Source organism: Seriola lalandi, unplaced genomic scaffold, assembly GCF_002814215.2.
Source record: "Seriola lalandi dorsalis isolate HSWRI2012SDOR001 ecotype SW California unplaced genomic scaffold, Sedor1 jcf7180002054480, whole genome shotgun sequence".
Taxonomy (NCBI): Eukaryota; Metazoa; Chordata; class Actinopteri; order Carangiformes; family Carangidae; genus Seriola; species Seriola lalandi.
Window position 1 is genome coordinate 81,347 of NW_019525033.1, and position 22,171 is coordinate 103,517.

Below are 22,171 nucleotides of genomic sequence, written 5' to 3' on the forward strand. Positions count from 1 at the left end.
AAAAATTGACTTTTTATTATTATCAAAATGTTTTTATTTAGCATTTATTTATGTATTTATTTATTTATTGATTGGTTGATTGATACTTTATCATCCTTCATAGTGTTGTACAACAGTGGTCCCCAACCACCGGGCCATGGACCAGTACCGGGCATGTGATGACACAAACAGAAGCTCAACAGCTGTTCACTTGTTCACATTTATGTCTGTTACTCACAGCGTTCGGTGAAGACTCAGGGTGTCAACGCTGGATTCCTGCAGCCTGATAAACTGGAGACACAAACTGACGAGGCCCTTTGACAAACTGCAGCGGTGTCATCTGTCCACCAGGCGTCAGGATTTACCCTCTTTTTGTTTTAGATATAGTAACTGTGTGAATGAACTGTTGTGACATCTGTATCAACACAGGTACCTATCCCTAATATCTACTGAGCATCTTACCTGTCCCTGGCTGTGAGCACCTCCATGACCTGGCAGCACGATGTTTTCCTGTCCCAGTGGTTGGAGCTGCTCCCGGTGGGAGACACCTGCCATATCCTCCACTCTGACTTCCTCCTGGCTGCAAATGAGCCCCAGCACATCAGGGGAAGGAGGAGGAAGCGGTGGAGGAAGGGTAGGTGGAGGCGGAGGGTTGGATGTGTCACCAGCACAGTGAAAACTTTCTCTTCCAGCTCCATCTCCTCCACAACACATCCACAGTCTGCACAGACGTGTGTTTCAGGGGCAGAGATGTATTTGTGTGCCGCCTCTCTGCAGGTCACTGAACTCGTCCAGAAGAAAGACTGATGTCTGCGTCGGTCTGGTGGCGACCGACACACTGAAAGAGGTTTTGAGACACTTTTACAAAGACTAACAAAGTATAAAAGCACCTGGTGCAAACTGGATTCTTGGCTGGAGTCAAGATGAGAAGTAGAAGTTAGGAGTCTGTTACTGAAAGAAGCACTAAATCGCTGCAACTGGAGGGAAAGTTCCTGATGTAAAAGTACACTATTCAATACAATGAGGTATTTTCATTTTTCCTTTTTTCTACCTTCTACTTTATGACAAACTCTTACCACTGAGTCTCAATTCAATTCAAAGAGCTGGATGTTGGTCTGAGCCATCAACCTGGGGCCAGTCCTGCCTCTCTGACGCCACATAATGACCAGCGAGTCCTCACGCTCCCTCTGGACCACGTGGCCACCGGGTGAAGACGCAGAGCCTCCACCAGGCGGCCGACACTGGCCCAGTTTGCAGGGCCCAGGTTCAGTCCAAGAAGACAGCTGAAAGATAATCAGAGAGCAGTGTGTGTTAATATAGATCTGATAAACTGTCACCTGGGCTGCCTCTCCTGGTCTCTGGGAGGGAAGACAACTCGCTCTTCCTCCTGCTCTGTCTGGCAGGTGTTGCCAGGAGCTTGGAAGTACTTGTTACTGGCTTGAGGAAAAAGGTTTTGGATCAAAAATGAATTTTATGTTTGCAGGAAATGATAATACAGACAAACGCATGTACCTGGGCTGAAGTGGTGAAGGTGGAAACTGGAAGGCTGACCCCGGCAGCACCAGCAGCTTCTTTGTCACCTGGAGGGAGAGAGAGGTTTCAAATGTTAATGTTAATATTTGTGTGTGAATTTAGTGCACACACAGTAATGGTGTTAAAGCAGCTGTCAGAACAAACTGCCTGAATTACACCTCATCCTAGAGAAACTTCCTGGTGGGAAAGAAAACTAGAGATGGCTGTTCAGTTAGACATTCAGTGCATTTAGAAAGTTTTTACATTGTACTATTTAAATTATCTTATAAATTGTTAAATTCATTCATCAATTAACATAGCCAGCAAGCTAGCTGCTAATGCTAGCGCTAATGAAAATGGGGGGGCAGCTCTATGTACTGTACTCATGATGAATAATGATTATACTTGTTACTAAAGATTCTGTTGCTGTTGATTCAACTACTTCTTTTTATTAAGCAAATTTACATATGACAGTGAAATTCAGCTTTAACTTCATCCACAACTATTTATTGATTTTAAATAGTTGATTGTAATTGTACACTACAGTATTTCATTAATCAATTTATTACATTTACAGCAGCTGGGCAGAAAATAAAAATGAACAACGAATAGAATAAAATTCAATAAAATTCAATTAAATTTCTTTATATAAAGATAGAAAAATCGACATACCTAGCAGAAACATTGAATTAAAAAAGGCTGTTTATCCTCACATCTGGGTGATGAGCGATGTTCGTTCCGCCTCTGTGACGTGTCGCGTCCCAGCGAACACTGTCACACAAAAAGTACAAACACCTGCATCTCCATTCATTAGTGAGTCACAGGCGCTGCAGGTTAGACACACCTCACCACCGACTGCAACTCAACCGACTGGACTGCTGCTGCTTGTTGTGGCTGCCGATGAGCTGTGGCTTCTATTACAGTCAGTGCATGAAGACTGGATGTGTGGGTTGCTGTTTTGGGACAAATAGACAGGGGCAACTTTTGGAACAGACACAAAGCCTTCCATGGAGATTGAAAGCATGGTGGCAAATAGTGCTCTGGTTAAAGCCAGGGAAGGTAAGAGATGATTTCTCATGAATTTATGTCAGAAATGTTTGTGAAACTTAATTTTCTCAGTTCTTTTAATGAGCCAATGTGACAAAATGACAAGTAGCAGGATGTCAAAGGATGAGCTGCCTGTTATTATCAATACATGTGGAGCATGTGGTTTTACATCAATAACACAGACGGTTTCTGGACTTTGAATTTGGAAATTTTCCTTCCACACTTCATTGAATAAAGTTTGTCAGGATCACAGGTGAAGCTGATTCTCCAGTCGTGTTTTGGTCGGGTGATCTGAAGACTTCCGTAAACAATGAGGTGTTGACAGATGATGAATGATGAAACTGATAAAAAAAAACCAATCAGATAAATCAAGTGCACTGATTGATGAGCTCCTTAGACATCTCTTATGAATCCATGCCAACACTGGTTTTATTCTGTCTCAGAGTTTAGTCACTGTTTACCCTCAGTGAATTTACCCTCAGTGAATTTACCCTCCGGGGCTGTTTGAACAGAGCAGAGCCACTCACAGCACAGATTAGAAACTTATCAGTTCTTAGTAAAGTGAAGAACTAAAATCTCCCTGAAACAATGTGCTGTTACGTGTGAGTTGGTAAAACTGTGTGAAGGGGAACATCAGATGTAATCTTCAAGCAGCAGTGTGGCTATTTAAGTTTGAAAGTAAGTTGCAGAGTAATGTGGTCCCACAGGCTTTACCTACCTGCTCCACAGCTATTAATAGTTCATTCACTGTAGTCTGAAACCTGACGGGCCGGACGCGCATGTACGCGTGCATGTGTGCATGACATCCTGCTGATAGACGTGTCAGTCTTTCATCATCCCTCTTGGTCATGTATTTCTGCAACATTACAACCTATAAGGGTTTATTCCCCCTGTTTGTTTGTTTGTTTGTCTGTCTGTCTGTCTGTCTGTCTGTCTGTCTGTCTGTCTGTCTGTCTGTCTGTCTGTCTGTCTGTCTGTCTGTCTGTCTGTCTGACCCTGCAGGCGGAGGGAGCAAAGGCCGGAGATGCAAATGGAGAGAGATGCTTCGCTTTCCTCACATCAGTCAGTGTGTGGACCTGGCCATGAACATAGGTGTGTGTGTGTGTGTGTGTAAGGGTGTGTTTTAATTTGAAGTCATTAGATGATGTGGTTCGTCATGTGATTTCACATCATGTTTTAACTCCTCCGTCAGAACGAGACTACCACAGTCTGTGTGTGCAGCAGCCCATCGGCAAGAAGCTGTTCCAGCTCTTCTGTCGGAGTCGTCCCGACCTGCAGAACTACATTTCCCTCCAGGATGCTTTGGTACAATCAAAACTGAAAAAATGATTCATAGGATTCCTACTATAAGAAAAGCAAAGCAACTTAAAGCTAAAAAAAAAAGTCAAAGTGCAGTAAACAATTAGAAGAAACACACAAAGAAGTATTAAAGATGACGAAGCAGCAGATCAACTGTGGGAGAAACGGTGGGAAAAGCTTTTGAATGGAGTTCAGTCACACTGTGTTCTCAGTGTGTAACACAATACGAGCAGGGAGCGGGAAGAAGTAGAAGGAAATGATTAGAAAAAAATGATAAAGGAGCAACTAATGGTCACAGGAAACACTGGTTCATTTTACAAAAATAAAACGGACATCTACCTTTATACTGTACGAAACCTTTAAATTATATTGAGGAGCAGAAGTCTGTGTAATCAAATTAACAACAAAGGAAAAACTATGACAGAGTGGCCAACATCTGGATGAAGTACGGTGATAATTAGCAGGACAAAGTTAAAGAACAGACATGTTTCTTTGCAGTGAACATGTAATAGCTGCTGTATATTTGGCTTTAGTAATTAAACGTCTGATATTAGTCAAACATGCAGGTTTCTGAGCCTGAGGTCTCAGTACGCAGGATGTGGTCAGTGCGAAACTGTAACATGTGGATGTGTTTCCTCTTTGTCTCCTTTAGGACACTTTTGAGACAAAGTCGGACGAGGAGCGGAGGGATTTTGGCTTCAGCATCATTCAGAGATTCCTCATGAATCAGGTCTGACAACTACAGTCCAAACACACGTCTTCGCTTCTTCACAAATATTCATGTTTATGAATCTTTGGATCATGCAGTAATAAATGCTGCTGTTTTAACTCTAACTCATCCATGTTTCCTCAGTCCAATCAGCGCGTCTCCATCGTGCTGAGGCATGAACAGAGCTGCATCCAGAGTCTGGAGCTCAATCCCTGTGGCGACGTCTTTCATGACTGCAGGGAGTAAGTGCAACCCTCCACACTCCTCCTACTGTGTGCATATGTTTGCGGGGAATAATGTGTAACCTCTGTATTTAATGGGAGCAGAGACCTGCATAGATACCTCTGCGGAGAGCCCTTCGTCCTGTACCAGGAGAGCATGTTCTTTGACCGTTTCCTGCAGTGGAAGATGTTGGAGAGGTCAGTATGTGTGTGTTCTGAGGAAACACACCGTGTGACAGATCAGCGGTTGGTTGAGTAGCTGGTTTATCTGCTTGTACATAATACACTCCACTGCAATTACTGTTGACTCTGTGCCACATTTAGCTCACAGATTTGTATTGGAGGGAAAAAAAAAGACCCACTGAGAATGAAAACAACCTCTTTCTCTTGAAGGCAGCCAATCAGCAAGCAGACGTTCAGACAGTACAGACTGCTGGGGAAAGGAGGGTTTGGAGAGGTAAGACTGCAGCACATCACATCAGTGACAACACCAGTTTCTTATGGACATTACTGTAAGAGTCAATTCACCAAAATAATAAAAGATAAAAAACACATATTCTCATTTACACCTGATGGCAACTTCAAACACAGATGGTTTTGGTTTCATCTTCACTCACGCGACTTTGGAGAGGAGGGGGATTTTATTTAGTGTTTACTACTGTTGTTATAGAAACTCAGGTTTCTTCAGATGAAAGTTGTTCCTGTTAAATCTGTTGTCAGAGATCGATATCGCAAAACCTGAGCGAATAAAAGCAAAAGGACCTGCAGGGCTGCATACCGACAGCTTCATTTCACACACATTTCATTCCCCTATTTTCAGCTTCTTGTAACCAGTCAGTAACGCAGCATTACAACCTGTACAGCTGCATCCAACATCTGTTCTCCTCTTAGCTGGTTAACAAGCTGCTGCTGCTGCTGCTGCTCCAGCTGCTGCTGCTGCTCCAGCTGTTGCTGCTGCTGCTGCTGCTGCTCCAGCTGCTGCTGCTGCTCCAGCTGCTGCTGCTGCTGCTGCTCCAGCTGCTGCTGCTGCTCCAGCTGCTGCTGCTCCAGCTGCTGCTGCTGCTGCTGCTCCAGCTGTTGCTGCTGCTGCTGCTGCTGCTGCTGCTGCTCCTGCTCCAGCTGCTGCTGCTCCAGCTGCTGCTGCTCCAGCTGCTGCTGCTCCTGCTCCAGCTGCTGCTGCTGCTGCTGCTCCAGCTGCTGCTGCTCCTGCTCCAGCTGCTGCTGCTGCTGCTCCAGCTGCTGCTGCAGCTGCTGCTGCTGCTGCTGCTGCTCCAGCTGCTGCTGCTCCAGCTGCTGCTGCTCCAGCTGTTGCTGCTGCTGCTGCTGCTCCAGCTGCTGCTGCTCCAGCTGCTGCTGCTGCTCCTGCTCCAGCTGCTGCTCCAGCTGCTGCTGCTCCAGCTGCTGCTCCAGCTGCTGCTCCAGCTGCTGCTGCTCCAGCTGCTGCTCCAGCTGCTGCTGCATGCAGGAAGGAGAGAGACCCCGTTTAAACGCCTGTCTCTGACTCGCTCCGTGTAATTCTTCCTGTCCTAACCAGCTGTTTATTTGATGGAGGTGATCTGCCAACATGCAATCAGCCTGAGACAGGAAACAAAAAAGTTCCTCTTATTGGCTTTGGCCTTAATATGAGAAAAAAAGGAATTAAAAGGAGTTTTTTAAGATCATTTAGTTTAAAACATTCAGAATATTCTATCTATATCTCCCTACCTACATATCTACCTATCTACCTATCTCTCTATCTCTCCATCATCCAGTATTTGTTGGAGCTTGTCCCATGTTACAGAATAAAGGTCTGGACATCTCGGCCTCTGCTGCTTCGTCTTTTTAAATCTGTCTCTTCAAACTTTAATGGAAATGCAAAACTTAAACTCTTTTAAATTTAACAATTCATTTGCTGTGTGTGTGTGTGTTGCTCTGCACACACTCAGCTTTCAGTCACCCGGTCTGTTGGAGTGTCTTTGCTCACCTTGCGTCTCGCCTCCAGGTGTGGGCTTGTCAGGTGCGAGCCACAGGGATGATGTACGCCTGCAAAAAGCTGGAGAAGACCCACGTGAAGAGGAGGCGGGGAGAGGCCATGGCTCTGAATGAGAAACAGATACTGGAGGGGCTGGACAGTCGATTTGTGGTGAGACTTACAGCGGTTTATATCACACTGTGATGTGAGGGTCAGCAGATCTAAGTGTTTACTGAGGTGTTCGTTAACAGCTCTGACTCCTCCTCCTGTGCACACCTGTCCGTGGAAACTGCTGCTTAAACAATATAATAATAATCATTTTAAACTCTTAAAATGTCCTTGTATCTCTGCACAACTCCATTAAATTGTGATATAATCAATTAACTAAATGTTTATCTGCTGCTCATGTTTTACTAAGTGAATTTTAAAGTTTTAAATTGTGATATAAACTATTTACTAATATATATACTAGTAATAAGCTTTAAACTTCGTCCCTCTGTGTCAAGGTGAATCTGGCGTACGCCTATGAGACCAAGCACGCGCTCTGCATGGTGCTGACCATGATGAGCGGCGGCGACTTGAGTTTTCACATCTACAACATCGGCGTGCCGGGCCTGGAGAGAGGCAGGGTCCGTTTCTACGCCGCAGAGGTCTGCTGCGGTTTGATCCACCTGCACCAGAAGTCGATACTGTACAGGTCAGTACCGGAAACATGTGACATCACATCTTTACTCTCCTGGAACAGAATCTAATGTTGTGTTTGATGTTCCAGGGATCTGAAACCAGAAAACATCCTGCTGGACGACCACGGTACGTAGCTCCGCAATTACCGGTGATGAGTGAACAATGAGCAGCTGGTTCTGTTCTGTCACAGAACCTGATGACATCTGTAACAGCAGCTTCTGACGAGGATATTTTTAGCTCTAAAATTTGACTAGATTGAGTTCAGCCAAACAATGCGTCAGCCAATCAGATTCATTCCTCACATACCTGTTCTCGAGGAGGAAGCAGCGCTGATGGTATTTTGACATGGATACAAACAAAAGGCGGGTTGAGGAAGCGAAAGCCTGTGGGAGTCAGGTGTGGTGGAGTCTATTTTAAGAAACCTCTGCACCTGTTTTGTTCTTGGAACCACCTGTTTAACATGTCTGAGTGTTACTACAAAGCCCCGGTCCCAGTGCTCAACACACACTTCCTGTACTGGTGCCAAAAACCACAACTGGGGGGGGGGGGGGGGGGGGAATTGATAAGGAAGAAAAGGGAAAGTGCGTCATAACAGCAAGAAATCTCAACCACAAAACCAGTTCAGTGGATTCTTCTCTTTTGTTTTTGTTCCCCCAAGGACACATCCGCATCTCGGACCTGGGCCTGGCCGTGAGGCTGTCTGAGGGGAGTCTGGTGCGAGGCAGGGTGGGCACGCACGGATATATGGGTATGTATGTATGTGACTCACATTATTAGTTTTTCTATGGGGGCAGTAAATGCAGGAATCGGCCAGAGGGTGTAAAGCAGCGTGGCAGCCGTCAGAGAGCTGCACAGGAAGTCTGCAGGTTGAACTCTTATGTCTTATTTTGTTGACTTTCCTCAGTGTGTTTCCATCCACATGTTTTATCCATAAAACTGTGGAAAATCACTAAAGTTTCTGCACGTCGAGATGGAAAAGTTGTATTGATGAAAAGAAATGTGATGACAGAGTGTAATGGAAACATTCCCAGAATAAATGACGACGTACATGAAGCATGTGATATAAATACTTTGTCTGAGGAGGTTGTTGTTGCTGTGACGTTGTCGCAGTTGAAGTTAATCCAGCTGGCTGCAGACACTGGCGTATTTATAGTCTCGTTGACTCGTGTGAATTCTTCTCAAATCAATACAGGAAGTGAAAAAGTGAACGGACCAATGAAGAGACTGTAACCGAACGTGTATATATTCACATTACAGCAGAGGATGGAAACACACAATCATTTCATTTGCTTTTGCTGATGATTAGAAAGAATTAGATGTTGGAGGTTTGGTTAAGACTAAGTCATGAACTATCTACGACTTGTTCTTTCTGCACAGTTCCAACATTAGGATTCAAATCCTTCCACTAGTTGTAGAGACATTATTTACAGTTTGGACTAAAGTGGTGGATTCACTGAGCTGCTGACCCAGATTACTGTTACTGGGGCCTCATGGGAAATACAAAAAAACTGGTGTTTGATGGGACGTAAACCTGCACGACTAAAGATCATCTGCACACGCACACGCCATAAAACAAACAAACTATATCTACAAGTACATAACAAAATCTTCAAGCACTGACGTCCTGATTTCAGCCCCCGAGGTGATCAGCCACGACTACTACGGGATGAGCGCAGACTGGTGGGGCCTCGGCTGTCTCATTTATGAAATGACGGCAGGGAAACCGCCGTTCAGGGTGCGAGGAGAACATCCTCACCCCACAGAGATGGAGAGGAGGATTCATACGGAGCAGGAGGTATACAACGACAAGTTCTACAAGGAGGTGAAAGCCCTCTGCTCCTCGGTGAGTTCGTAGGAATCACAGCAGGAAACTTTCACATACGCGATACGTCTTTCTTTTACCTGAGACATTAACAGGTTTTATTTCCTGTTGTAGCTGCTGACTAAAGACCCGCAGCTGAGGCTGGGCTGTCAGGGCGCAAAGGGGGGAGAGGTACAGTCACATCCGTTCTTCCAGCAGATCAACTTCAGGATGTTGGAGGCGGGACTCGTCGAGCCGCCGTTTAAACCTGATGTAAGAAACCCAACGATTTACCAACTATTATAGTTTTAAGAAGATTTGGATGGATGAGGGATGTAACATTTTATCTTTCTGGTTCATTTTCTAATAATTGAGAAGATTTTTCTTGAGAAAAATAATAATAATAATAATTATTATTATATAATTTGGTCCTAATCATACAGGAACAATAGACAGTTCTGTCTGTGAGCAGATGTTGATTTCCAGAGAAACATCCTTGAATGAACGGCCACATCTAAACCTTTCAAGCTTGTTAATCAATAGCTAATAACTCATTTAATTAGTCTGTATAGATTGGTCATAATAAGTCATTAATTAGAAATCCAGTTCTTCTTTGAAACTGGTCTGAATCCTTTAACATGAGCTGCTTTGTGTCAGTTTGTGAACTCTGCAGATTAACATTTCTCTTTTAAATTACTGTAGAAACTGTAGATTTATTGGCTCATAAACTTTTTATAAAATGTGGTTTTCCAGCATTTTAATGTTGTAGCTGTTTGAGGCGGAGCTAATTTGCACTTTGATATACATAATAATGATAATATAATCCATAACAATGCTCCGTTGAGAAACCATACGTTGTGATAAAGTGGCTCTGGGTCTGCGCTTCCTGCTCCAGCCCAGACAGGTGTACTGCAGTGATGTGCAGGACATCGAGGAGTTCTCCACCGTGAAGGGCGTCGTCCTGGACGACACCGACAGCAACTTCTACTCCAAGTTCAACACGGGCAGCGTTCCTAACAGCTGGCAAAATGAGGTGTGGCCACTCACAGGTTACATCACCTGTTACAGGTTACATCACCTGCCCTGAAAGAAACAACAGCCTTAACATCTGACTCTCTCTCCCCTGTAGATGATAGAGATGGGATGTTTCAGGGAGCTGAATATTTTTGGCCCCGTCGGGTCTCGATCCCCAGACCTGGACTGGTCCCAGACCCCCGAGAACCCCAAACGCAGCCTGCTGGACCGAATCTTCCGCCGACATGTAAGAACACAGTCCACTGCTGCCAACACTGTCACTGTTTCTTTACAGCTGCATGAAAGCCTGAAACGTTTCTCTGCTCGCTCTCCTGCAGCAGCAACCTGCAGACTCATCAGACGACAGCAGACAGGGTTTGGTGTCCAGTGAAACCTACATGAAGTCAGGACTGCTCAGCACCGCGCTCTGAACACCGTCACAGCACAGACACTAAAAACAACCAGCATCCATCCACTGTAGCTGCCAAGGACAACGGAGGCGGACCTGTGTTTGTACTCTTCTCCATGTTATAGCACTTGTTTCATTTTACTGTCAGTTACACACACGCACCAACTCTCATTTCCATCCATTTTAAAGACAGCTAGCTTTTCGTTGAAGTCCTTGAATGTTGATACAAAATGCTTGAAACATGAAGATACTGCAACTAATTTCACCAGCCGTATGAGCCATAAATAAACCGTGTTTTTAATCCAGCGATTCCAAAAAAACTTTGTATCTGTTAATAAATATTAAGATTGTCTTCTCTAATTTCTGCTTTTGTCGGCGTCTGAAATCCTTTAAATAAAACAAATATGCAACTGCTCACAATTCACGTCACACAATGACCATAACCTGCCGTAGTGTATAGAATATAGGTTCTATATTAATACTGTGAAAGTATCAAAGCCTCAGTCCACAGAGAAATGCACACAGCCTGTATTCAGAAACTGAGCCTTAAAACCAGCCGTCAGGACTTCTGGAACTTTGTGATGTCACAACAAAGCAGTCACCAAGCCCCGCCCACCTGGACCCACCATCCAAACCTTGCAGGATTTGGTTTCTCTGAGAGTTTTTACCTGAAATCTGCTTTATTTTTATTGGATCAGTCAGAAAACAGTCAGCCAATCAGAAGAGAGGCTCAGAGCCTCCTCTCTTCTGATTGGCTCACAGACCTGTTGTTACTAGAGCTGCAGAGATAAGCCTGAGAGAGGAGATGTAAAACACTGAGATGGTTTTTGGTTCTTAAATCCTTACATCTATTATACTCCATACTTTTATTTTACTAATTTTATTTTTACTACTATACTACTAATTAATGTCACACACATGAATCTTTCATTAATGAGTTCAACTTTGTCCGTGTAGCATTTTTTTTTATTTAACCCAGAGTATAAAACAGTAAATAACCAAGACATGTTGTAAAACAAATAAAATTAGAAAAAAGACAGAACACACTAAAGAGTGGAGGATCAACTGTTGTCTACAGAAATGTTGAAGTGGGTTCGATTGGCCGCAACTCTACGCAGAACATCAGAGGCAGAACACGACCGGACGTCCTGTCAGGTTCTCTACAGAACAATAACTTCAAAATATACACATTTCAAAGCAGAGCACCAAAAATGAGCTGATTCAGTTGTTAAATGTTCAGGGTGGGAAGTCAAATGATGATACGCAGCCGTCCTTTAAAGGATTCATTAGGTTTTAACTTCCTGTCAGGAAATACTAATATCGCAGGAGTCAGAATCAGCCGTGGACCGAGAGGTTTTTACTGCAGCGTGTTGTGTTTTCATTTCACTGTCTGAAGGAGGAACGGTGTTTTTACTGGCGGGCGTGTGCGTACTGATTCAAGCCGCGTTCATCCTTCCCACGGAGGGCTGCGTCGTCCGTCCACCTCCGTCTCCACGTGGTACAGCATATCAGCCAGCGTGTGCTCGATCACGGCTCCCCAGCCCATGTCGCTCATCTGGAAGGGAGGGAAAGCAGATGTTAGAGTGAGGTTTGTCAAGTCATCTGTGACAGGAAGTGAATCTATACTCAAGCTCTCACCGGCTGGAACTTGACGTCCTTCGGAGGGTGTTTGAAATGTGGCCCGAAATTAACTGACACCTGAAGAGAGGGAGAGGGAGAGAGAGAGAGAGGGAGAGAGACAGAGAGAGAGAGACACAGAGACAGAGAGACAGAGAGAGAGAGAGAGAAGAGGAAACATTTAGTGACATTTAGAAAATTAAGAAGCCTCATAAGTCACAAGCAGGACAGGTGTTCATGTACTGACCGTGCAGCTCTTGTAGAGTGAGATTGCAGGGAAGTACATGCCTTCAAACAGGTTTTCAAATGCAACACCTTGGCTCACGCCGTTTTTATAGAATATCATCTGAAAAACAGGATCCGAGAATTAACAGCAGTCGACAACGCCACGTTTTATAATGGGATTTTATTCTGGAGGGGGGTTCTCTCACCCTGCTGGGGGTGGTGGACTTGAGGCTTTTCTCTGCTTTGTCCACGTAGTCCTTCTCCTCAAAGTACAGGTAGCTCTTGAACTTGATTAGCGCCTGAGAACAGAACAGATTCGAGGAGAGACGTCAGAACGACGACGTGTGCAGGGTCGGCGAAGCCCTCGTTATCCCTCAGCTGTTACCTTGTCCTTGTACGTATCGGGCAGAGCCTTGGCCGTCTCTGTGCCGTCGGGCAGCTCTATGAAGAAGCCCAGCGTGTCTCCCTGACCGTACCCGGAGGAATAATGCTTTCCTATGGACTGGTGGAAGCGCGTGCCCTTCTTACTGCGCCACGAGTAGCTGAACTTGTCGTAACCCAGAGGCGCCTGCAGGTTACCTGTGATGTCAAAAGAGGCGAAAATGTTTCAACACTTCAACAAGTCTCCGCTGACCCCACCCACCCAGACTGTGTTCGTCTGAGAAGCTGCATCCTGTAGAATAAAAAACAAGCGCCTCATACTCAGTCTCATCTAGACGCCAAACATGTTGAACTAGAATCGCCACCTCACGGTTGTATCCCTCCACCGAGCTGCAGGAATCATGTTCACAGTCTCTCCTTCTGTTCCTGAGTTACAGCGTTCAAGTGTTTTCACAGAACATTATGATGTCATTACTTCATAATTTTCTGTGTTAAATTGCGTCATAATCAGCATATTAATTAGCGTGTTACAGCCAAAAAATGTGTTTCGTGAGGCCAGTGACCTTTGACCTCCAAAAACTAATCAGTTCATCTGTGAGTCCACAAGGACGTTTGTGTCACTGAGATGTCACGTTCATATACAACCCAAAAACATATCGACTGTTCCCGACACGAGCAAAGAAAAGTTAAAGAGTTGCTTTATTTTGAAAATGTTCACACGTTATCTTCCTGTCAAACAAACCTTTAATTTGGAACTACAGTTTCTGAACCACTGAACTACTGTATTACTCCACATATCAGCTGTTCCAGTAGGTGTGCTTGTGTTCAATGGTTCACAAACCGTACTTTCAAAGTAAAGGTCTGTTTGACAGGAAGATAAAGTGGTGAAAATATTCAAAATAAAGCAACGTCCGCAGCGGCTCATCACTCGGTGCTTCTCTAAACTGAATATACTGCAGGTAAACACACTGGCTGAGTAATTAAACTTTAAAAACATTGTTGGATCAACACATTAGTCCGAACAGCTCAGAGGTTCCACTGACCGAGCGGTTGAGACCAGCCGAGCCGGGCCGCCGTCTCCGATGGCATTTCCTCGACAGAGACCTCGAAGTACCAGGAGCCTTTCCGGACGCCGTGGGAGGCTCGCACCATGGAGTAACCCTTCTCTCCCGTCACCGTCAGACGGTCGTCGGAGATCTTCAGCTGAGGCGCTGCCACGTGAAACACACAGCAGTTTGTTACACAGCACACAGAAACAACAGGGTGTCCGAACACTTCCTGAAATCTGATTCAACACTTTTTACATTAATGTTATGAATTCCATGAAACAAGAACAATTCACACGTCTAAAACTTAACTTTTACTTTCAATTTGCTTGTGTGGAAACAACAGGAAAGTGTCAAATGATGATTTCTCGTGGGTTCAAGCTTCACTTTCATAAAAAGACTTTTCAGATGTTTTAAAGTCTTAAATTAACAAAAAAAGGAAGAAAATATAAGAAATGTGTGTCTGGGTTGTGAGTACCTCTGTCATGTAACGCCAGCAGCACCCTCTCATACAGACAGGCCCTGTACAGATCACCAGGGATGGGTTTGCCGGCCCAGCAGTCCAGCTCCAGCTTCTCCGGGTCTGGGGCGTGGGGGTCCGGTTCTGCCAGGATGTAACGGTAGCCATCTTTGTTAAAGGGGTGCTCCAGCGGGTAACCGTGAGGAGGCAGACGCTGGGCCGAGAACAGAGGGTCGCTGCGACGAGGGAGGAGGAGGAAGAAGAGGAAGAGGAGGAAGAAGAAGAGGACAGGTTTGTTTTGTGTCTGCTGTATCTTCCTCCTCTGTGAAGCCTGCAGACGTCAGTGACCTAGAAAAACTTCTTTCTATCTGCTGCACTCGACTAAAGCTGGAATTAAAGCTGCACTCGCAGCACATAGTGTCTCAACACTTAATGACAAACATAGTTCAGGCACCAGAGCGCAGCAATTAAATCTGATTTTACACACAGAGCCGTAAAGCTACAACGCCTCAAGAGGAAAATACCTCACGTCTCACAGAAAACTAATAATGTCACTTCACTTCACAGAAAAAAACATGGAGGCTCATCTCAGGTTACATCACAAGGGAGGTGTGTGTGTGTGTGTGTGTGTGTGTGTGTGTGTGTTGACTGACAGCTCCTGTACCTGCGGGTTCTCTTCGTGGCCCCTGCAGCTGTTCCCTCCTGCTGCTGCTGCTGCTTACGTTTGGCTCCTCGTCCTTTTCCCGGGCCGGGGGCCAAAGCACCTTCAAATTATAAAAAACAAAAACAAAACAAAACAAAAACACTCCAGATTACACACAAATTACACACTGAATACACACAAAACACAACACAGACACACGCACGCACAGGCAGTCAATGGCAAAGGTAATATACGCTGTTACCAGTTTATTAGGTACAGTCAGTCAGAACTGATGCAGTTGGACACATCGGTCCTGATGAAGGTCAAACTGATTTTAGACGTTTGTTCTTTTTTACGAAGTTGAATGTTTTTAATGTGGACAGAAAAATGATGTCATTATTTTATAAATCTTGTATCTAATGCTCTGCACTAATCGCCCTCCTCACTCTGAGTCTGAAGCCCCTCCCTCAGGCCGGTGACTCAGAGTTTCCCGCTTCACATGTTCCTTCATCCCGTGTGTAACAGCCCTGTTAACTGTCATTTTATAGTGTGTTGTGTTTTCAGTGTGTGGTGTTCGTATTGTGTTGTTTTTATAGTGTCTCTGGTCGTTGTGGACGCTGCCGTTACACCGAGAAGTGTTTCTAATATTTTGTCCGTCACATTTCTGTGAATGAAAGCAGACCTCATATTAAAACACACCTCCTACCTTCATGAAGGTGGGCTTCACTGAAGGGCTGTTGTGTTACACTGCGTCAGTTTTATCTAGGTGTTCTTAATAATAAGATAAAAGGACCAGCAGAACTCCAGGGGGAGGCGAGAGGACAAATAAGACTCTGCTGCCGGGAGGTGCAGTCACTACTAATGCGTCTTTACAGCTTCAAACTTTTTCCTCTTCCATTTCTTTGATTTCGAAGACTGCCACTGAGCGTGCGCACACACACACACACACACGCACACACACACGCACACACACACGCACACACACACACACACAGTGAAAGCAGGTTATTAGCTGTGTGGTGTGCACACAGGGAGACAGCAGGCACAAATAAAGGCAGGAATTAGTTCGCATGGCATCTTCCAAACACTATCAGCCTCTCGTGATTCCTCGTCAGTGTGAACCTGCCACATTGTTCTGTCAGTGCTGAGGTTGACACTGGTAAATTTAATAATGTTTAAACCTCGTGAGAAGGGTCTAAAATCCTTCATTCATACTAATAATAAACTAATAATAACAATAATAACAATAATAATCACCTGGTTCCCAGGTACAGAAACCAAAACGAAGCCCTGGCTGTGCAATCGCCACAAAGGAAACTCACTTATGATGTTTATATTTTAAGAAAAGAAGCTTGTTAATATAATTAACACATTAAAATCATTAAATTCATGTGGAAGACAAAGCTGTTCCACATCCTCTGGTTAATTAACGCTGACACGGATGATTTAGTTAATGACTGCAGTCGTTAAGTCGGTACATTAACATCACATGAAGCCGTTTTGTCCTCAGCTCCACTGGGAAGTCTCAGGAGTTATCTTCTACATCTAATGAGTTTGGTTCAATTTGAACAGAATTATCATAATTAAATATGAACACACAGGTGGAGGAGGAGGAGGAGGCTAATTAGTGTTGGATGAAAGCCAACAGAAAATCAACAATGGCTCTCTGCTCTCACCTGTGAGGTGGGGATGAGGGCAGAGAGTCATTTCAGTGAGGAGATTTTTTTTTTAGGGATTTCAGGATCCATTAGCAGCAAGCCAGAGACAAGGAAGATACGTTCACTGATCAAAGGGGGGGGGGGGGGGGGGGGGGGTAAAGCTTTTGGGAGGAGGGCACCAAACAGATGCAGAGAGCAGACAGGGAGGTTACGACTGGACGTGGATGAAGTTGCCCACAAGATGTTTTTACTGAGGATCAGTTTGGCTAGAGTTTGGTTCGAGGTGTGTGTGTGTGTGTGTGTGTGTGTGTGTGTGTGTGTGGGTTGGGGGTGGGGGGGGGTTCCTGATTGGAAACTAAACTCAGGGCCAACTTCTATCCAGAGGGTTACGACACAGAAACACAGTGATCAGCTCCAGATGCCAAAACACCACATAGTCACCTGAGAAAGAAGATCCACCTGGAACACAATGCACAGAGTCACCAGGGTCATCACGGTCAAGCTCCTACTCTCAGTGTGGGGACTTTATACTGGGTAAACTGGGTGCTGTCACGCCTGACCTGTTCGGTTCAGCTCCATCAACCGTCTCTGTTTTTTTGGGCTGTCAATCAAACTCTGGTGAGGACTTACCAACCAGACTAGCACTTTGTAACATTGATTTTGAAAAGTGCTCAATAAATACAGATTAATATTATTATAACCTATATGTATAACCCTGCAGAGATTTCCCCTGATCCATCAGAAAGTGACAGGGAGTAAAAACAGGTGTTTTAACGCAGCATGAAACACAACAACATAGTAACTATCCTTTTCTAATATTACAGGATAAATGCCTCTTTTGTTCGTTTCTGTCTGTTTATCACTATTTAAAATAAACCATGTGTAGTCGCAGTCTTGACTGATAATATTCATAAGCAGTTATTTCTCCAGAAGCTCTCTGGGAAGATAAATGAACACATGAAGGTTCAGTAAAGTGCAGTGAGTCACCAGAACTTGATTTCCCCACTCAGCTCCATGCAGCGCTGAGGAACATGAACCAGACCAGAAATAAAAAGCTCCAATAAATCACTTTTTTACCTAATGAACCAAACTACAGGAGTGAGAGCACCCTCATACCTTTGTTGAAACAGAATGTGAAACTCTCATCAAGTAAAAACTATCATTTCTTTCTAGTTTGGATTTTGATCATTATATTCGTACCATTGAGGCCACCAGCCGTGGGAGTAGCCGTGGTCTGTTTCTGTGTGTCGTACGACGGTCCGATGTTTCCAAGGTCCTACAGAAGAGTCAGAAGTTATACATTAGATATGTAAACAGACGATCTTTGGATTCTACATCCGACGCTCCCAACACTGTGCTATATGTAACAGCTGAGGGGTAAATACCTGGTCCAACAGGCCAAACTTGGGGTACTCCTCCTCTGGGTCTTTACTGCCGGGGTCAGGGTGTTCCTTCACCAGAAAAACATCTCGCTCTTTACTCTGGAAAATAAAACAAGAAACAAAAGTGTTATTACTGTGCTATAAGAGTATTAATCTCACATTACTTTTGATCCATGTGGTGATGTGCTTCTTTTACGGCCTCATTACACAAAGGCGTCAAAAGTTGGAGCCGCAGAAACACCGGAAGGAGGCAACTAGCAGGGAAGAGTGAGACATCAACATTTCTTCTCAATGGTTTTTATATGACGGATATGAAGCAGCTACTGGTCTGTATTTTCCCACTATGCACCACAACGTTACCATTGTCTTCACTATGTTGTTGGGCCAGGTGAGCTTCCCCGGTCTCTGACGAGTCGTCATGCACTCCCAGTACTTGTCGATGAACGGTATGATATCCTGCAACAAAGAATTTAGAAAAACAGACAAATATTTGCGTAAATGAAAAAAAACAAATGACAACAAATGTTCGACACACTGTTTGTATTCTTCTTTAGAAGTTAATATCGGCATAATTCGACCGGCTGTTTCCCTCTCAGGCAGAAATAAGAATTGTGATGTGTGAAAATATAGTGAAGTGCATCAACCTGAGGGTGTGTAACTGATAGCAATTTAAATGGGAAATTAGTATGTATATATTTCTTTTTTGTGAATTCCTTCTCATTTATACATATTTATAATTCTAAATGAATTCCTTCAAGGAAACTAATTATTTTATCAATTTCATAACAGTAAAAACGACAGAATTTTCCTCTTTATGGTGGATTTATCTGTATTTATGCACAGAGACAACTTCCTAGCTATTTGTACAAATCTGGCCTCTGTTTATGACTTTATCTTAAAAACCAAGCGGGGCTGTAACTAACAATTATTTTCCTTACTGATTAATCTTCCGTTATTGTCTTGATTAACTATTTAGTCTTAAAAAAGAGCACCATTGGGCTTTACAGGACCACATCAGCACCAGCACATATGTGAAGCTGTACGACACGCACCTTGTCTTTAGAGAACATGGTCTTTGGGTGCTCGTCTTGCGTCCTGGATCTCCATGTGAGGTTTGCCAGGGCTGTGAGGCACATCTCCTTCAGGTCTGAACACAAACAGCAGCATCAGTTAGTGAATGATTGAAAACTTCATGTGTAACTTGTTTATTTATTCATGTGTAACTTGTTTATTGTCGAACACGTACTTGCTTGTTTCCTGAGGAAGTATGTGTTACCGCTGTGGTGGCACACGTTGCAGTGAAACACATAATTGGTCATAAAAGGAAGACAGGTCCTGTAGAGGAGGAGAAGGGAAAAGATTACGTCATGAAAACTGTCAGTAAAGACACACAACTGCTGATGTTTCACTGATCATCAGCTGAATAACAGATCAACTATACATACACAGTGTCAATGCCAAACGTGTCCGCAGTGAACCACTTCATACACAAAGCACACTGCAGCTCCACCTCCCCCAGCTGCCTCCCACTCTCCTCATCTCCTGATCCCGTCAGAGCGTCCGCGGCCTCTGAGCCCTCACCTGCCGTCTCCTGTCACAGAGAAAACAGTTTGTTTGTGGTTGTTTGCAGCAAAGCTATGAAGAGCAAAACAAGTCAGCTCCGCAACACACAAAGTAAAAACAAAGTTATAATAGTAACATCAAACACTGTTACCATTCCCTCTTTGCCATTTGAAGATTCAGTATCCATGCTCATGGGTATTTCCCCAAATGCAGCATCCCTGAAAGCCAACAGAGAAATGAATCAGATAACTAGACATTTACCTATCTATATAAAGAAGCTAAGCTCATATCAACTGGTAAAACAGCCAACTCAAAAATGTTCAGATTACAATCATGTATGACACAGCAAAAACATTTGAAAAGTTGGAACCTGACAATTTATACATTTTAACTTAAAAAATGAAAAATATTGGTATTATCTTTCCCTTAACAAGGAGAGGCGCTCTGTTAGCATCTTATCTAAACCTTTCTCTATTTAAAAATCGCATTTTTTTTCAACAGAGTTTCAATTTGGTTATTTTGTTTGTTTGTTTTTTATAAAAGTGAAATGTCAAAACATAACTCGGCATAAAGAAGCATATATCTGATGTCAACGTGTTTGTGCTCACCTGCCTCCCCGTTACTATTATAAATACATTGTGCTGCTAAACTTGACATTATTCAAACGGAGTCTGGCGTTAGGTTTTTGTACAAAATATTAAACTATGCGCAGATTAAATAAGTTTGCTGGCAACATTTAACTGTCAGTTTTGTTTGTGTAGACCTTTTTTCTCTTACAAAGAGCAGCTCAACTATAACGTTTCATGGTTCAGTCGGTGAGTCTGTGCATCGCTAACGTTAGCTAGCTAGCTAGCCAGTCTGCTTTTAACGGCTCTTATGGCTAAAACAAGATCGTTTCTGTGGTTTATATTTTCATGGATAATCAGAGTCAACCCCTACACGTTCGAGATAATACAACTGTTTCGCATCAATCACACATACCCTTCTCCGGTCTCCGGTTCGGTTGCAGCAGCGCTACCCGCCTCTACTTCAGACGCCATGTTTCAAATCAATGAAAACAAAAAACATCGCGAGACACGGCTGAGACAACAGCTTCCGGTCGCGCTTCGGCTCAGCAGCGACACCGCAGGTTCACAGGGGAACTGCATGTATTCTTTTACAATCAAAATCTCTTTCTGCAGTGTACTGGAATCAGCATTTTGGCTGAGTATGTTTGTGCATACATAAATTAAATTAAATTAAATTGAATTAAATTAAATTAAATTAAATTAAAAAATAGAAACACTACATATACAGTATATTTATTTAAACAAAAGATGAATAAACATGACTATTACAAGGCAAACAAATAGGTGAAAAAATAAAATAAAATAAAACAAGAAATGGAAACACACACATATATATAGTTAAGTAAGATATATAAACATAAACATATGATTATTATGTACAATCACGTAGGTGAAAATAAAATACAATAAAAAATAGACACATTCCCATTCACTTGAATGTTAGGATGGCTGCTTTTATCACAGGTTATCAACTATTTGTGGACAAAATACTCCTTTTATGTCCTTTTGTGTCCGTTTCCGCTTGTGTTGTTTTCCTCAGTTAAAATGAAGATGAAGTGGAGATGAGGCTTGTGCTGGGGTTTGAGAAGATTATAATGTTTACGTGTAACAGTGGAAGCCAGGGTTTGCTTTGTGGATTTGTAGGAAAATCAGCTTGTAGTTTTCTCCCAGAATGATGGATGTGTGGTCGGGATTTCTGAGAGGCCGCCAGAGAGAGAGCAGCCAGTGGCTCTGGCTGAAGAAAAGAGTCCAAAGAATGAAAATCCATCTCAGACTGTCACTATGACAAGGCAGCAGGAGGTTTTGCAGTCAAAAACTCCTGAGGATCTGAATCAAAAACCAGGCTAAAGGGGGTTTAAATCATCACTGCCCTGACATTTATATCCAGCACCTGATCTGGTTCATGGATGTGCAAATGCATCCTTCACTTTTCCCTTTTCCATTTTACTGTTTACAGAGTAAAGAGACAAAAAAAGCTTTGTGCTGACGTGAGACCACCCCACGTACTTTCTGAAAGTCTGACGTTTGTGGGGCCGTTCCAGCACCGGTGAAGATGAGCTGAGCACAAAGACAAGTGTGCCGGCAGACATCGCACAAAAGAGCACGGGAACGCTGAGGGCACCCCTGGGTGTGGCAGTAAATGCCTGTTAGCCATTGTTATATAGATAATGGTCGTGTTCTCTCCTCCTCTTTCCTCTTGCAGCAGAGACACATCTGTGACGCTGAGAGGACCTTATGAAGGAATCAGGTCTTCATGAAACTGTCACTTTTTCCTCATATTTTCTTGATGATAATAAAATAATAAAAAATAATAATAATTGATTCTATTGTTCTTATCTTGCTTGATTTGTTTTCTTTAAGTTTACTAGGATTTTAAACGATTGCAGGTGCTGAATTAAGCACATACAGACAAAGACATGATCCTGAGTCGTATGTTACATGATGCTTATATCTTCAGCTGCACAGTTCAGATCTGTCATATTGTTCATTTAAATAAGAAAC

General features: G+C 43.5%; 2 protein-coding genes across 3 annotated transcripts; one reads left to right on the plus strand and one right to left on the minus strand.

Moving 5' to 3' along the window:
- The first annotated feature begins 2,319 nt into the window (after positions 1-2,319).
- Positions 2,320-10,986, plus strand: grk5 (G protein-coupled receptor kinase 5). The gene is made up of 16 exons (XM_023412435.2): positions 2,320-2,550; positions 3,541-3,630; positions 3,731-3,843; positions 4,490-4,567; positions 4,691-4,788; positions 4,873-4,965; positions 5,161-5,224; positions 6,749-6,889; positions 7,225-7,415; positions 7,491-7,528; positions 8,061-8,150; positions 9,037-9,245; positions 9,339-9,476; positions 10,099-10,236; positions 10,333-10,464; positions 10,556-10,986. Exons 1-16 carry the CDS (start codon positions 2,499-2,501, stop codon positions 10,646-10,648), a joined length of 1,758 nt encoding a protein of 585 aa, XP_023268203.1. The 5' UTR covers positions 2,320-2,498; the 3' UTR covers positions 10,649-10,986.
- Positions 10,987-11,570: 584 nt separating this feature from the next.
- ash2l (ash2 like, histone lysine methyltransferase complex subunit) lies at positions 11,571-20,644 on the minus strand. Of its 2 annotated transcripts, XM_023412432.2 has the most exons (17): positions 20,583-20,644; positions 19,753-19,819; positions 19,484-19,629; positions 19,285-19,373; positions 19,091-19,185; positions 18,399-18,494; positions 18,042-18,137; positions 17,857-17,932; positions 17,098-17,115; positions 15,020-15,119; positions 14,374-14,591; positions 13,893-14,060; positions 12,854-13,047; positions 12,675-12,767; positions 12,491-12,589; positions 12,265-12,324; positions 11,571-12,181 (listed from the first exon to the last, which is right to left on the minus strand). In XM_023412432.2, the coding sequence occupies exons 1-17, from the start codon at positions 20,639-20,641 to the stop codon at positions 12,074-12,076; spliced, it is 1,782 nt and encodes a 593-aa protein (XP_023268200.1). In that variant the 5' UTR covers positions 20,642-20,644; the 3' UTR covers positions 11,571-12,073. The 2 variants fall into 2 exon arrangements, with proteins under 2 accessions (XP_023268200.1, XP_023268201.1); XM_023412433.2 differs by lacking the exon at positions 17,098-17,115.
- Between the last annotated feature and the right edge of the window lie 1,527 nt (positions 20,645-22,171).